The sequence below is a fragment of the Panthera uncia genome, chromosome D1 (assembly GCF_023721935.1).
Source record: "Panthera uncia isolate 11264 chromosome D1, Puncia_PCG_1.0, whole genome shotgun sequence".
NCBI lineage: Eukaryota > Metazoa > Chordata > Mammalia > Carnivora > Felidae > Panthera > Panthera uncia.
Genome location: NC_064808.1, coordinates 96,546,978 through 96,561,494, shown reverse-complemented (window position 1 = coordinate 96,561,494; position 14,517 = coordinate 96,546,978). Strand labels below are relative to the sequence as shown.

Genomic DNA, 14,517 nt, shown 5'->3' with positions numbered 1-14,517 from the left:
CTTCCCCGTGTTTTATTTTTCTGCATTGCATTTACTCAGCATCATTGGATATTTTATTTATGTGTCCATCTGTTCCCATCAATGTAAACACCATGAGGATGAAAAGCATTGTCTGTTTTGTTTGCTCTTTGCTCTGTGTTCAGTGTCTACAATGATGGCTGATACGTAGCAAGCCTTCAACACACAGTTAATGAATGAATGAATGAATGAATGAATGAACGAATGAATAGGAATATCATTTGGCATGGGCTCGGGGACCTGAAAGAAAGGGAACAGCAGACAAAAAGTAACCAGACGGAGAAGGAGGTGAGCAATTAGCTTGAATAAAAACAGAAGCCCGAGATACCACATCACACCCTGTAGGACAGGTCTCATAAAAAAATGGAAACCAACAAGTGTTGGTGACCATGTGGGCAAATTGGACCTCTCGTGTCCTACTGGTGGAAATGCAAACTGGTGTAGCTGCCGGGGAACACAGTCTGCCAGTTCCTCAAAAAGCCCAACATAGAATCGCCATATGATCCAGAAGTTCTACTCCTTGGTATAGACCGCAAGGAATTGAAAGTGGAGACTCAGATACTTGTACATCCACGTTTAGAGCAGCCCTATTCACCACAGCCAAAAGGTTGAAGCAACCCAAGTGTCCACTGACGAATGAATGGATCAACAAAAAGTGGCCTATGAGTGCAATGGAATATTATTCAGCCTGACAGTTAGCCTCTTATTTAGTCGGAATGAAGTCCTGACATGTGCTATCACGTGGACGAACCTTGAAAACATCATGCTAAGAGAAGTGAGCCAGACACAACAGGACAGATATTGTGTTGATACAGCTTCCATGGGGTCACATGCATAGTCAAATTCACAGAGACAGAAAGCAGACTAGAAGTTACCAGGGGCTGGGGGTGGAGCTATCATTCAATAGGGGGCAGGGTTTCTACTCGGGATCATGAAGAAGTTTTGCAGATGGACGGTGGTGATGGTTGCACAATACTGTGAATGTACGTAATGCCACTGAACTGTGCACTTAGCCATGAATAAAATGGTGGGTATGTTTTACCACATTTAAAACAGAAAAAAAGAGTCCTTGATTTTGGTGTGTGCCCAGCCCTTCTTGGAGCAGGGAGCTACACTGCCCTGGGCATCATGGTAAAGGGCTGGGGTATGTGGGGACTGGGGCCTGAAGCCAGCCCCCAGACGCAGGGACAGAGGTAGATGAGGACACGCAGTAAGAAGGGGGCATTATGGAGCCCTGGCTTGGCTGGTGGGGATGAAGGACTGGCCCCAGTCAGCCAGGAGAACAGAGAAAACACCAGTGCCATGAGTCTGGGGCTAGAAAACATGCTTTCACTCCAAGCTTCAACCCTGATACACAACCAGATGCACACACGCGATCCTAATACCTCTCACATCCGGAACCACGAACACACACATCCGGACCCATCAAAGCAAACACCGTAATCCATCCACCTACCTACAGTCATGTATACTTAGACTCACAGACAGAAACTGGCTCCTTTAACAAGCAGACTTGCCCATCTAGAAATTGAGAGACAGCACCCACCCCAGTGCATATAAAAACAACTTGAATCAGGGTTTTAAAGATAATGAAGTTAATTTAAAAGCCTACCTTTTATTATACAAAAAAATCGTGAGATCAAAAACAATTAAGTTAGTAAAACAGCCCCACTATTTTTTTTTTAATTCAATGAATGTTTTAAATGAACTGCATTTTCAGCTCGCTGTTAATAAAATGAAGTTTTTAATTTAACATAATTGTTTTGAACTCACTAAATAGGTGTGTGTGTTTTTAATTGACTTGACTTTTTGTTAATGCCTGAATAATGTTTCTCTGCACTTGGGCAGTCCTGTTTGCTAGTTTTTAAGTGAGCAAATTTCTGAATTCTCATATCTGCCCATGTAAATCTACATACACACCCACACACACAGAGACATCTATTATAGACACAAATATACCTTCAAGAGTGATACCCCACCTTCATAATGACACATACTCTTATATTACATACACACATCCATATTGCCACGCTCAGAGAGTAACACACGTGTCCACATGACCACAGCCATCTAGGCCATGATATATACCAACATATTCACATCAACATATACTGACAGAGGCCTTGGATGGGCATCCAGGCACACCCTGCTATATACATATATATATTCACATATTTATACAAATCTTGACAGATCTTCCTTCCCTCCCTCCTCTTTCTTTCCTCCTCTCCCTCTCTCTCTCTCTCCCTCTCTCTCTCTCCCTCTCTCTCTCTCTCTTCTCCCTTCCACTGCTCCCCTCACCCCCAACAGGCACACTCAGGATTTAAATCAATCTTAACAATATTTCTCTGAAGCATTAAGAAATCAATAGGGCTGATTGCAAATTTATGTCATAAAGCAGTGGCGATCCATCTCACGGAAAGGGTCTTAAAATGAAGTGACTTATCTTTCAAGTGAATCTTTATTTTTCATTAATCTGTTTCTTGGTGTTAAAAAAAAATCCCCTGAGAAGTCAGGCCAAAATTTATTGATGGGTTGGTTCATTCTGAAGTTCTAACTTTCTAATCAATTTTATTTTTCATTATGAGACTTTGGAGAAATAAATCTGATTCTAAATTTTTATCGACCTCCGGGTCAGAGCTTTGTAGCCAAACGGCTCAGTGTTTTACATATGTATTCATTCCCTGCCCCCACCTCCTGGCTTCCTGACAGTATTCCTAGGAAATGGGTCCAGAACCAGGATGTAGACAGACTTGGGGTTGGACTCTAGGCTTCACCCCCCCCCCCCAAGTTTTTGAGGAAAGCCTTGGTGCCCAGATCTGGATGTGAAGTGGAACCATGGCTCTGGGCATGGTTCCCAGGAAGGCCCAACTGTGTAGTCCCTACCTCACTTTCATTCTGGTCATTTCTCTGGGGAAAGAAGGAACAGGCTCTGCTGTGTGTCTATGTGGGTGTGGGGGGTGGGGGTTGGGATGGGGAGACACACACAAGAGTGTAGTGTTTTTAAGGAAAATATCACTAAGCCCTTCTGCATTTCTCCCGTTCTTAAGTCTACCTTGTTGAAGGGCCTGGGGGAGAACTAAAGTGCCTGAGCTTCAGTTAGAGCCAGAAAATGACTGTGGAGGTCGGATCCCAGGAGCAGAGGAGGCATTCCCCCCAAGCCCCACTGTTGGGATGGGAAAACTCCAAGAAGAACACATACAGGCCCTACGAAAGCTCCCTGTTCCCAAACTCCGTGCCGTGGCCTCCTCTGATGGGTCGGGATAAAAGTACCTCTTCTGGCTACCTCCAGGAACAGAGGGTCAGATAAGCCAGTGTGAGAAAATACTTGAAGCCTGGAAGAGTCAGTGCAACAGGCGGCCCTGAGGGCCCACGGCAGCGATGTGGTGGTGAGTTCGCCAGAATTACCCAGGACGGTGTTTCCCTCCTGCTCCAGGTTATTCCGATCTGTTTCTCTGCCCAGCTGTGAGGTCTCCTCTAAGAGTTTTCTCATGTGACAGGGTCTTCAGGACATCCTGTAGAGTTTAAGGTCTCTGCCCCTCATCCAGCCCCAGAGGTAGGGAGGACAGTTATTTTCAGTGATTTCATAGAGGAGGAAACTGAGGCCTGAAAACACCAAGACTCCTGTGGAAGGCCTCACCAGGAGAAGATAGGGGATCACATTGCTATACCTCCCAGCTCCAGTCAGAGGGCCAAGATGAGGGCAAGACCCTGTTCTGTCATCTCTCATCATCCACAGGGCTCCCTTGAACTTTGTACAAAGTCAAACCCAACTCCTGACCTATTACAGCATGTGGGGCTTAGAAGAGAGGCCGGTGTGGTGGAAAACCCATCTTCCCTGCTTAGCATTGCCAAATTCTTCATCCCACCTCAGGTACAGGCCTGCCTCAGAGTGCCAAGGCGGAGAGGGGGTGGGGAGTGGTGGGGGGACCCATCCCTTTATCCTCCTGTCTTTCCTCCCCTCGGGCCTCACTGTGGTTAGCAAAACAAAACAAAACAAAACAAAACAAAAACAAAAACAAAAACAAAAACAAAGACAAAAACAAAAACAAAGACAAAAACAAAAACAAAAACTGGGCATGAGAATTATAAGAAATCAGAGATCAGCAAGCTTGTTGGGGCTTCATTCCTGGGTTGAGAAGGGAGGAGGCATGGAGGCATTCAGTGGGAAATTCGACCTCACTTACCTTCCAGGTCACTTGGATACTCTGTGAGGTCACTGGCTGCAAGGTGACATCCATGGGGGGCCCATCAGGAGCTGGTGGAGGGGGAAACAACATTACAAGTTAAGTCAGGGAAGAAGAGTCTTATGTGCTCACTCTCATCCTCTTCAGCTGGAGGGTTGCTGGGAACAAAGGAAAAGCTCATACACGAAAGCAGAGAACCCCCCATAAAACAGTCATAGGGCTTACCTTTCCTCTCCATTCTCCATCATCATTTGCTAAAAATGCAGCGAGCAATGACAACGAGATATTACTCTACATTTAGCAGACTGGGAACAATTTTTAAAAGTTTGATAGTATCAAGTGTAGGTAAGGGTGTGTAGTAGTGTGAATTCTTTTTTTTTAAAGGTTTATTTATATTTGAAAGAGAGAGAGGCAGAGAAAGAGAGAGAAGGAGGGAAAGAATGAGTGGGGGAGGGGCAGAGACAGATGGAGACAAAGAATCCGAAGCAGGCTCCAGGCTCTGAGCTGTCAGCACAGAGTCAGACATGGGGCTCAGACTCACAAGCTGTGAGGTCATGACCTGAGCTGAAGTCAGATGCTTAACTGACTGAGCCACCCAGGTGTCCCAGGAATTCTTATATCTACTGGCCATGGGAAAGGAAACTGGCCCAATACTTTAGAAGACATCTTGGCATTTCCAGTTAACGGTAGGAGTGTCCTCATCTGATGCCTTTGTAATTCTGCAACTACTTCTATCCTATAGAGAAACTCACAGGCCTCTGTAAGCATACAAGTATGAAAATGTTCACAGGTCCAAGCTGCAAACCACCTAAATGTCCATCTTCGTTAAAATGGACAAAGAGGCTGTGGTATAATCATGGCAGAGAGTACTACAGAGCACTGAAAATGCACAAATGATGAAACTCACAAAAATACTAACGATCAAAGCAAGGAAGACACAGAATATATCAAGAGTAATTTAATGAATACATTCCCTGGGAAAATGGGCAAAACCAAACAACATGCTTCTGCATACATACACTGTAGTGACAGTATAAAAGAGAAAATAAAGAATGACTACTGGTTACCTCAAAGGGAGGCATGGAGTTATGGTTGGGAGGGGGCAGAGGGAGGACCCCTGGCATGCTGGTAATTGATAGTGAGTGTTGCTTATCCTATTTTTTGCTTTATTATTATTATTTTTTAATTTTTTTTAACATTTATTTATTGTTGAGAGACAGAGAGAGACAGAGTGTGAGCAGGGAAGGGGCAGAGAGAGAGGGAGACACAGAATCTGAAGCAAGTTCCAGGCTCTGGGCCTGATGTGGGGCTCGAACTCACGAACTGAGAGATCATGACCGGAGCTGAAGTCAGATGCTTAACCGACTGAGCCACCCAGGTGCCCCGGTTTATTATTATTTGTAAAGCTACACATATACGTGACATGTACTTTTGGTATTGTTTTCTATTTTGCAATAGCAGGAGAACATATAGGGAGAGAAGGCTTGTTTGAGTTTTCAGAAAAACTCCAAAACAAAGGTCACAGAAAATAATACAGGGCACTAGTGCTCCACCCTTTCCAGACAGGCTGGGGCCAGAGGAGTGGGTAAGAACCATGGACAGCTCCCCAAAGCCCAGTGTCTATAACTCCATCTGGAAAAGGTCAAACCTAAGAGCCTCCAATGATCCAAAGGCAGACACAAACAAATACCTTGGGATCTCTCCTTCCCTGTTCTAATTGTAAGCCCACTGTCAGTGCACAGGGTGGGTGTAGACCTCAGATGGCCCTGATCCCCAAGGTCACGGGAAAGAGCCACAAGGCCAGAGTGCTCACCGGCCTCCTCGGTGCTAATGGTGAGCTCTTTGCTCGGCTCGCTGCGGCCGATCTTGTTGAAGGAGTACATGCGGATGCTGTACACAGAGGCTGGGTGCAAGTCCACGATGTTGGCCTGGTTGATGGTGGGGGAGATGTTGCGTGTGGACTGCTTGAAGTCCCAGGAATCTGGAGAGAGAGCACCCATTTCAAACCACAGCCGGGAAAACCTCACAGCCCTTCCCCAGTCTCAAGCACCAGCACATCCCAATCTCCACTGTGATGCCCAGAGGAGGGCCAGCTCACACAGACTGCAGCCAGAGGGCACAGGCCTTAACCACCTCACAGAGAGTACAAGGATTCTGTTCCATGAAACTCAAGGAGACCAAGGGATGCCGGAGAACATGAGCAGCCAAGGCACTGGCTCTCCTCTGCCCTGAGCCAGCTTGTGAGTTTAAGCCTCAGATAGGGGTCAAACAATATGTTCCTCAAGGTCCCTTTCAAGATCCCCATTTGCTCGCTATCCTTAAGGGTGTGATTAGCCAGTGCCTTCCTTCCCAGTCTCCCACACCACATCAGTGACCAGTTGTAACCATGAGATACCTATCAACCCAGTGCCAAGGGTGAAGCCAAGTCTCCCCCTTTTTCCTTCTGTGTATGCCTCCATGTTTCATTTCCTTGTGCACTTGTGTGGTGGTGGTCTTGAGTGCTACTTGGTCTTTGGGTGGACAGACTGAGTGCCAGAGTCCCCAGCCCAAACCTTACCCTCTTTTGCTCACTAGCAGAAGAATGCTCTCTGAGTCCTTAAGGTCAGGAGCCAACAAAGAGATTAGCATGTTCCTGATTCATCCAAGGGGACTGGCAGGCCATTCCAGGGCTGTTTAGCAAGTGAAAAATGCCACACAGGAATCCTGTGACAGTAAACATTCTGCATGTCCAGAGGAACCCAGTCATTCATTCGATATATTTTTGCTGTGCCTCTACCGGGGGATTCCCAAGAAAAATGGGAAGGGGTTGCAGTTACAGCAAAGCCTCAGCTAGGATCTTCCAAACCCAGAATTCATAACTAGATTACTTTATTGGCCCTTCACTTTGAAAAGAAAAAAAGGCAGAGCACAAGGAAACAAGCTGATAGTAAGGCTTAAAAATCTTCCCGGGGCATGTCCTGATGTCACTATTCAGTCTAATTTTCTACGCCTTTTAAATCCACAGTAGAGGGTCCTGAAAATTCTCAGTAGAAAAGATTAAATTGCATTCACTGCTGTTTAATCCCTAGAACAGGAGAGGAGGCAAGCATATTCTAGAAAGACTGTTAGGAAGATTCCCCCCCCTCCCCCGGCCCCTTTAAAAAAAGGCTTATGCCTGATAAATCAGTTCACCAGAAGAGACTAACCCATGCCCTCAGATTCTGGTTAATTGAGGTCTTGATGGTTTTCAAAACACCACTTCTAGCTTCATAGGCTCAGCATCTGTGGAGGGCACCGGCCCAGCTCCCCATCTGCAGCTTTGCATTTAATTCTTTGGTTTCATGAGCCAAAGTCACAAATGGCAGGCTGTGGATGCTCAGAGGCACATTATTTTCTCCTTGTCTTTTAAAAACACCCCAACCACCCAGAGAGTCACTCTGTGGCTGGCAGGTTAAGCCAGGGTTGCAAATACGATGGCTCCTACCTGCTGCGGACACCTCTTTGGTTTGGGAGGGAATGGGCTACACCTCTCTCTGTGGCATTCTGGGAGCTGGTGCCAGCTCACGCATTGTACTCAATTTGCCCGTGTTTATGGGAGGGGGATATTAACCATGAGTCAGTGAGGGAGGAGGCCCACATGATGTGTCTGAACACAGAGAGACTAAGGAAAAACAAAATATATATATTTGCATATACATATTATTAGAAGAGCCTTGCTCTCTATATTGGTAAGAAACATTAACATGGGAGGTACTGTGGATGGAAATATACATAAAACTGACATTTTCTTCACAATAGATTCAGGTTATTAGTTCCTCGTTTTTACCAATATCACAGCAGCGATAACATGTCCCTCTGTGTGTGAGTCACCTGCTATCAATTTGTCCCAGGACAGTGGATGTTAACATTGTTCACTTAGCTTAGGTGGCCCTCCGTCAGATTCCTCTACTTATTATAAAGTTAATACTTCCCCCTCTATCATTAGTAAAGGCGTCGGAGGGATTTACTGAGAGATGTATATAAACCATCACATTGTCTTCTTAGTTTCTCTTTGCTTGTAGTTTGCTTTGGAAAATGAAGGCTGTCACTTTTGTTTCCTTGGAGATACTAGCCTTTGCAAACCGGGGTTTTAATCCATCAGGCCTTGGTCCTCTGTTTCCATTATAGTTCACACATTCATGTCACATTCTCTTCTTTACTACTTCTTTGTATTTTCAAAAAAAGTCTACAAGAATCATATTATTAACGCATGTCAAGTGTGTTAAGTTTCTAAAATATAGCTCAGCACAAATGATACAAATTTTCAAAGAAATAGAAGACTTGGAAATGATTGCTCTAACTCATTTTATCTCAGTGTGTGTGTTCATCTCCCTAGTGTGTTTACAAAATACAAAGAGCAACATCCAAAAATAGATTTACAAGATTGACACAATTGAAAATAATCTTGGTTTCGCTGACATGAAAATTTGGTCTCTATCACTTCTCGTGTATGCATACTTCCTATTTTTATGTATGTTTATGTGCATAAAATGTTAACATTATTTGATTCATTCTTTCTTGTTACCTTCTTAACGTGTTTCTATTATTCTTCTCAGTTACAGAAACTGCTATAAACATTCATTAGGGCTGTCTCTGCGTATTGTTCTGTGCTCTTTTCAGATAAATTCTAGTTAAGATAAATTGGAGTAAAACCCGAGCTTTACCATTTACTGGATGTTTGACAAAATATTCTCATAAAAGAGGAAGAATAATATTATTATTCTCAGATTATTTATGTGGTTCATGCATTCATATATAAAAAACTGTTAGAAAGATACGCGGTACATAGTAAATTTTCGAAAGGGTTTGTTGTTGCTATGCTCACGATCCTATTAGGCCTGTAAATTCCATACAACCCTTTCATTGGACCACAGACATTGGTGCTCACTAGTAAAAAATGAGCTTGTTAAAAATGTGGAAACCCAGGTCCTGCCCCAGAAGTGAACTAGAGAGAGTCTGCATTTTTACAAGGGCTCCATTTTGTTTCTGCACACATTAAAATTTGAGAAGCACATTTCTGACTCACCATAACTTTTCCATCTGAGACGTATACACAATTTATCCTGTATGCCATAAATACCACACTCAAAAATGTGTATGCCTGTGTTGATGCCTTAATTTTATAATTTATCATCCAGAAAAATAGAGGCTCCACGGTGGTTTTCATGGAGCAAATGGTATCTTCTTTCCCCAGAGCTGGAGAACGTTACCGTGCAAAAAATGATCTTACTGGATAATGCAGGACACTCTCCTAAGTCACAACCAGTTCTCTTAGCTCTCTGGTTTCATCTTGGGTCAGATTATGAACTCTGCCCATGGCCACGTAGTAGATTGTTTTGTGTTTCAAGGACGGCTGACATTCAGGGGTGTAGACATAGAACCGTCTCATGCAGAGCAGGAATTGTACAGGGATGTGATACTGCTGAACTGCAGGAACCTGGCCTCTGTAGGTGAGGAAGACTTCCCCCAGAAACTTCTAGTCTACCCTCCAGCTCTTGGCTCCACTGTTTGTAGAATCTCTCTTGGAGCTTCCAGTTCCTGTGACAGAGTTTCAGATCCCTGCTTTCAAGGATGGAATTGGGGGTTTGTTGGTGAAGAATGACTTCATGGTGTTTCATCATGCCTTTAAACTTCATCTTTCCTGAGGTAACCTACACCCTTTACTTGCGATTAGTGGTAATTCTATAAATTCAGTGGCATAAACTATTGTGGCCCCCATCTTAATATCCAATTTCCACCCCTTAGATTTGACCCAGAAATACTTAGAAGTGGAACTTAGGATCTGAAGTTTTTACTATACTAGCAACAGTAAAGGTGCTGTCAGAAAACAGTATTTTGGGACATGATGTTCTAGAATATTCTAATATCCTACAATGTCCTCTCTTCTCACCCAGGCACAACACTGGATTGGAAACTGGAGAATCTCCAGCAAAACCCATGTCCCTTTTTCTAATAAACAGGCTTACTGTCTCTAAACTCAACCTGGTCGCTTTTTTGGAGCAAAAGAAGGAGCCGTGGGATGTGAGGAGGAAGGAGACAAAAGCCAACACAGCCGGGTGGGTGGGAGTGATTGAAGCGAAGGACACAGGTGAGAGGTCAGAGGTCACAGAGGAAGCCAGACCTTAACATATGGTTTGGGAAGATTTGCTTCAATGGAAATGATTTTTGAGACACCTAAGTTTTCTGCTGCTGTCACAGAGGGAGACTCCTCCCCAACCCTCCAAGCATCTTCTGCTCCAGTGGACTTCTGTCACGTTCACATTGAGGCCCAAAGTTGTCCCCTGGAACTGTGAGGCTGCTTTTCCATCACTTTTAGGGGCCTGGGAAAATCTGGGCGCGCTTCTGAGGAATTCTGCGTTAAGGCATTTTTAGAGTTCTGCTTCTGCCTCGTGTGAGAAACTTGCAAGGGAAACGGTCGAGCTAGTGGGGATTTGGTTCAGAAATCCCAGGAACACCGGAGACAGGTATCACGTGTGCTCTGCTGAGTCATTTCCAGTCCTGTGGAGGCTTCACACACGACCCTCCAAAGTTCAGACAGTAATTTCCTTGTGGCACAACGCACCTCCTTAAAATGAGCAAACCGAATCTCCTATTCCACTTTGAAATTTCTGTGTTCTTTGTAAGAACTAACTTTAGAAATTTCAAGTCTATGTGCCCCAGTTCCTCAACAGTACAAGAGTTTCATGCATCCATTTACCTCACAGAATTCTTTCTTTTACTGAAGTATAATTGACATATAACATTATATTAGTTTCAGGTGTACAACATAATGATTCAGTACTTACATTGTGAAGTGATCACTACCTTAAGTCCAGTCACTATCTGTCACCATACAAAGTTACAAAGTTTTCTTCTTATGATGAGAATCCTCATCATTTAGTCTCTTAGCAACTTTTTTTTTTTCCCAACGTTTTTTTATTTATTTTTGGGACAGAGAGAGACAGAGCATGAACGGGGGAGGGGCAGAGAGAGAGGGAGACACAGAATCGGAAGCAGGCTCCAGGCTCCGAGCCATCAGCCCAGAGCCCGACGCGGGGCTCGAACTCACGGACCGCGAGATCGTGACCCGGCTGAAGTCGGACGCTCAACCGACTGCGCCACCCAGGCGCCCCTCTTAGCAACTTTTTAAAAATAAGTTTATTTATGTATTTTGAGAGAGAAAGTGCAAGGAGAAGGGCAGAGAGAGAGAGAGAGGGAGAGGGAGGAGTGAGGGAATCCCAAGTGGGCTCCATGCTGTTAGTGCAGAGACGGATGTGGGGCCGTCGCATAAAATGTGAGATCACGACCTGAGCTGAAATCAAGAGTCGGACGCTGAACTCACTAAGCCACCCGGGGCTCCACATCTTAGCAACTTTTAAACATGCAATACGATATTATTGTCCACAGTCACCATGCTGTACATTACTTCCCCGTGACTCATTTATTTTACAACTGAAGTTTGTAGTTCCTGACGTCCTTCCCGCATTTCACCCACTCTCAAAACTCCTTCCCTGTGGCAACCACCAATCTGTTCTCTACATCTACAAAGTTTATTACGTGTGTTTGTTTTGTTTTTTTTTTTTAAAATTCTACATATAAGTGAAATCATGTGGTATTTGTCCTTTTTCTGTCTGACTTATTTCACTTAGCATAATACCCTCCAGGTCCACTCTGTGTTGTTGCAAATGGCAAAATTCCACTCTTTTTTATGGCTGAGTAATATTTCACTGTGTGTGTGTGTGTGTGTGTGTACATACATCCCACATCTTTCTTCATCCATTCATTTATTAATGGACTGAGGTTGCTTCCATATCTTAAGCTATCGTAAATCATGCGGCAACAAACGTAGGGGTGCATCCATATTTTTGAATTAGTATTTGTGGTTTCTTTGGATAAATACCTAGAAATGGAGTTGCTGAATCCAACAATAATTCTTGTTTCAATTTTTTGAGAAACTTCCACACTGTTTTCCATAGTGGCTGCAGCAATTTACATTCTCACCAACAGTGCAAGAAGAAGAAGTGCAGAACTTTTTCCCACATCCCTGCCAACACTTATTATTTCTTGTGTAATCAATCCTTTGAAGGCTGAGAGCAGTGAGGAGGCAGCAGAAGAAAAGCCTGAAGCTTGCAGAGGCTGGTTCATGAGGTTTAAGGAAAGAAATCATCTCTGTAACATAAGAGTATTAGGCAAGGCAGCAAGTGCTGATGTAGAAGCTGCAGCAAGTTATCCAGAAGATCCGGGTAAGAGAATTAATGAAGGTGGTTACACTGACCAACAGATTTTCAGTGTAGATAAAACAGCCTTCTATTGGAAGATGCCACCTCGGACTTTCATAGCTAGAGAGGGGAAGTCAATGTCTGGCTTCAAAGCTTCAAAGGACAGGTTGATTGTCTTGTTAGGGGCTAATGCAGCTGGTGACTTAAAGTTGAAGCCAATGCTCATTTAACATTCCAAAAATCCTAGGTCCCTTAAGAATTATGCTAAATCTACATCGCCTATGCTGTATAAATGGAACAACAAAGCCTGGATGCTAGCACATCTGTTTCTAACATGGTTTGCTGAATATTTTAAGCCCACTGTTGAGACCTACTGCTCAGAAAAAAAGATTTCTTTCAAAATATTACTGCTCGATGACAATGCACCTGACAAGAGGTCCGATGGAGATGTACAACGGTTGCCATCTTCACACCTGCTAACACGATATCCTTTCTGCAGCCCATGGATCAAGGCGTCATTTCGACTTTCAAGTCTTATTATTTTAAGAAATACATTTCATGAGGCTATAGCTGCCACAGATAGTGATTCCTCTGATGGATCTGAGCAAAGTAAATTGAAAATCTTCCGGAAAGGATTTGCCATTCTACAAGCCATTCAAGAACATTTGTGATTCATGGGAAGAGGTCAAAATATCAACATTAATAGGAATTTGGAAGAAGCTGATTGCCACCCTCGCGTGGGCTTTGAGGGGTTCAAGGCTTCAGTGGAGGAAGAGGCTGCAGGTGTGGTGGAAATAACAAGAGAACTAGAATCAGAAGCGGAGCCTGAAGGAAGAGGAGACTGCATGGCCGCCGTTTCAGGATAAAACTTGAATGAATGAGGAGTTGCTTCTTATGGAGAAGCAAAGTAAGTGGTTTCTTGTTTTAAATTTCTTTAAATGTTTTGCTGATTTTTGAGAAAGAGAGGGTGAGCAGGGTAGGGGCAGAGAGAGAGGTGGGAGGAAACAGAGAATCCAGAGTGGGCTCTGTGCTGACAGCAGAGAGCCTGATTCAGGGCTTGAACTCACGAACCATGAGACCATGACCCGAGCAAAGACGCTTACTGACTGAGCCACCCAGGCGCCCCAAGAAAGCGGTTTCTTGAAATGGAATCTACTCCTGGGAGAGACACTCTGAAGACTGCTGAAGCGACAGCAAAGGATTTAGAATATGACATAAACTTAGCTGATAAAGCTGAGGCAGGGTTTGAGAGACTGGATGCCCATTCTGAGAGAAATTCTGTGGGTAAAATGCTATCAAACAGCATCACCTGCTACAGAGAAATCACTCGTGAAAGGGGGAGTCTGCTGATGTGGAAAACTTTATTGTCTTATTTTAAGAAATGGCTGCAGCCACCCCAACCTTCAGCAACCACCACTCTGATCAGCAGGCATCACCACCATTGAGGCAGGACCCTCCACCAGCAAAAAGATTATGACTCATTGAAAGCTCAGATGATAGTATGCGTTTTTTTTTACAATAAATTATTTTTTTAAATGTTTGTTTATTTATTTTGAGAGAGAGAGAGAGAGAGAGAGAGAGAGCGAGCGTGGGCGAGCACTAGCAGGGGAAAAGCAGAGAGAGAGAGGAGAGAGAGAGTCCCAAGCAGGCTCTGTGTTGTCAGTGCAGAGCCAGATATGGGACTCAAACTCACAAACCATGAGATCGTGACCTGAGCCAAAATCAAGAGACAGAGGCTTAACTGACTGAGCCACCCAGGCTCCCCTACAATAAACTATTTTAAAATTAAGGTACATAGGTTTTTTTTTTCTCCAAACAGAATGCTATTGCACACTTAATAGACTACAGAATAGTGTACATGTAACTTTTATATGCACTGGGAAACCAAAAAGTTCATCTGACTTGCTTTCTCTTGGTGATCTGCAAGTATCTCCGATGTATGCCTATAATCATTGATAAGTAAGTACTTACTAATGCCACTCTGTTAATTGTTTTCTGCCTGTTTTGTAGTTTCTTTCTGTTTCTTCTTTTGGTCTCTTCACTTGTGGTTTGATGACTTTCTTTAGCAGTGTGCTTAAATTCTTTTCTCATTTTCT

At 43.9% G+C, this 14,517-nt stretch overlaps 1 protein-coding gene across 1 annotated transcript in view; it reads right to left on the bottom strand.

Annotated features, from left to right (window-relative positions):
• LOC125929689 (Down syndrome cell adhesion molecule-like protein 1) overlaps positions 1-14,517 on the bottom strand; it is a 99,297-nt gene that overhangs the window by 34,629 nt on the left and 50,151 nt on the right. Inside the window, exons 12-13 of the mRNA XM_049641106.1 lie at positions 6,019-6,186; positions 4,206-4,276 (exon numbers count right to left, since the gene is read on the bottom strand). Of these exons, the coding sequence (XP_049497063.1) occupies positions 4,206-4,276; positions 6,019-6,186 (239 nt within the window). The remainder of the gene's footprint in view (positions 1-4,205; positions 4,277-6,018; positions 6,187-14,517) is intronic.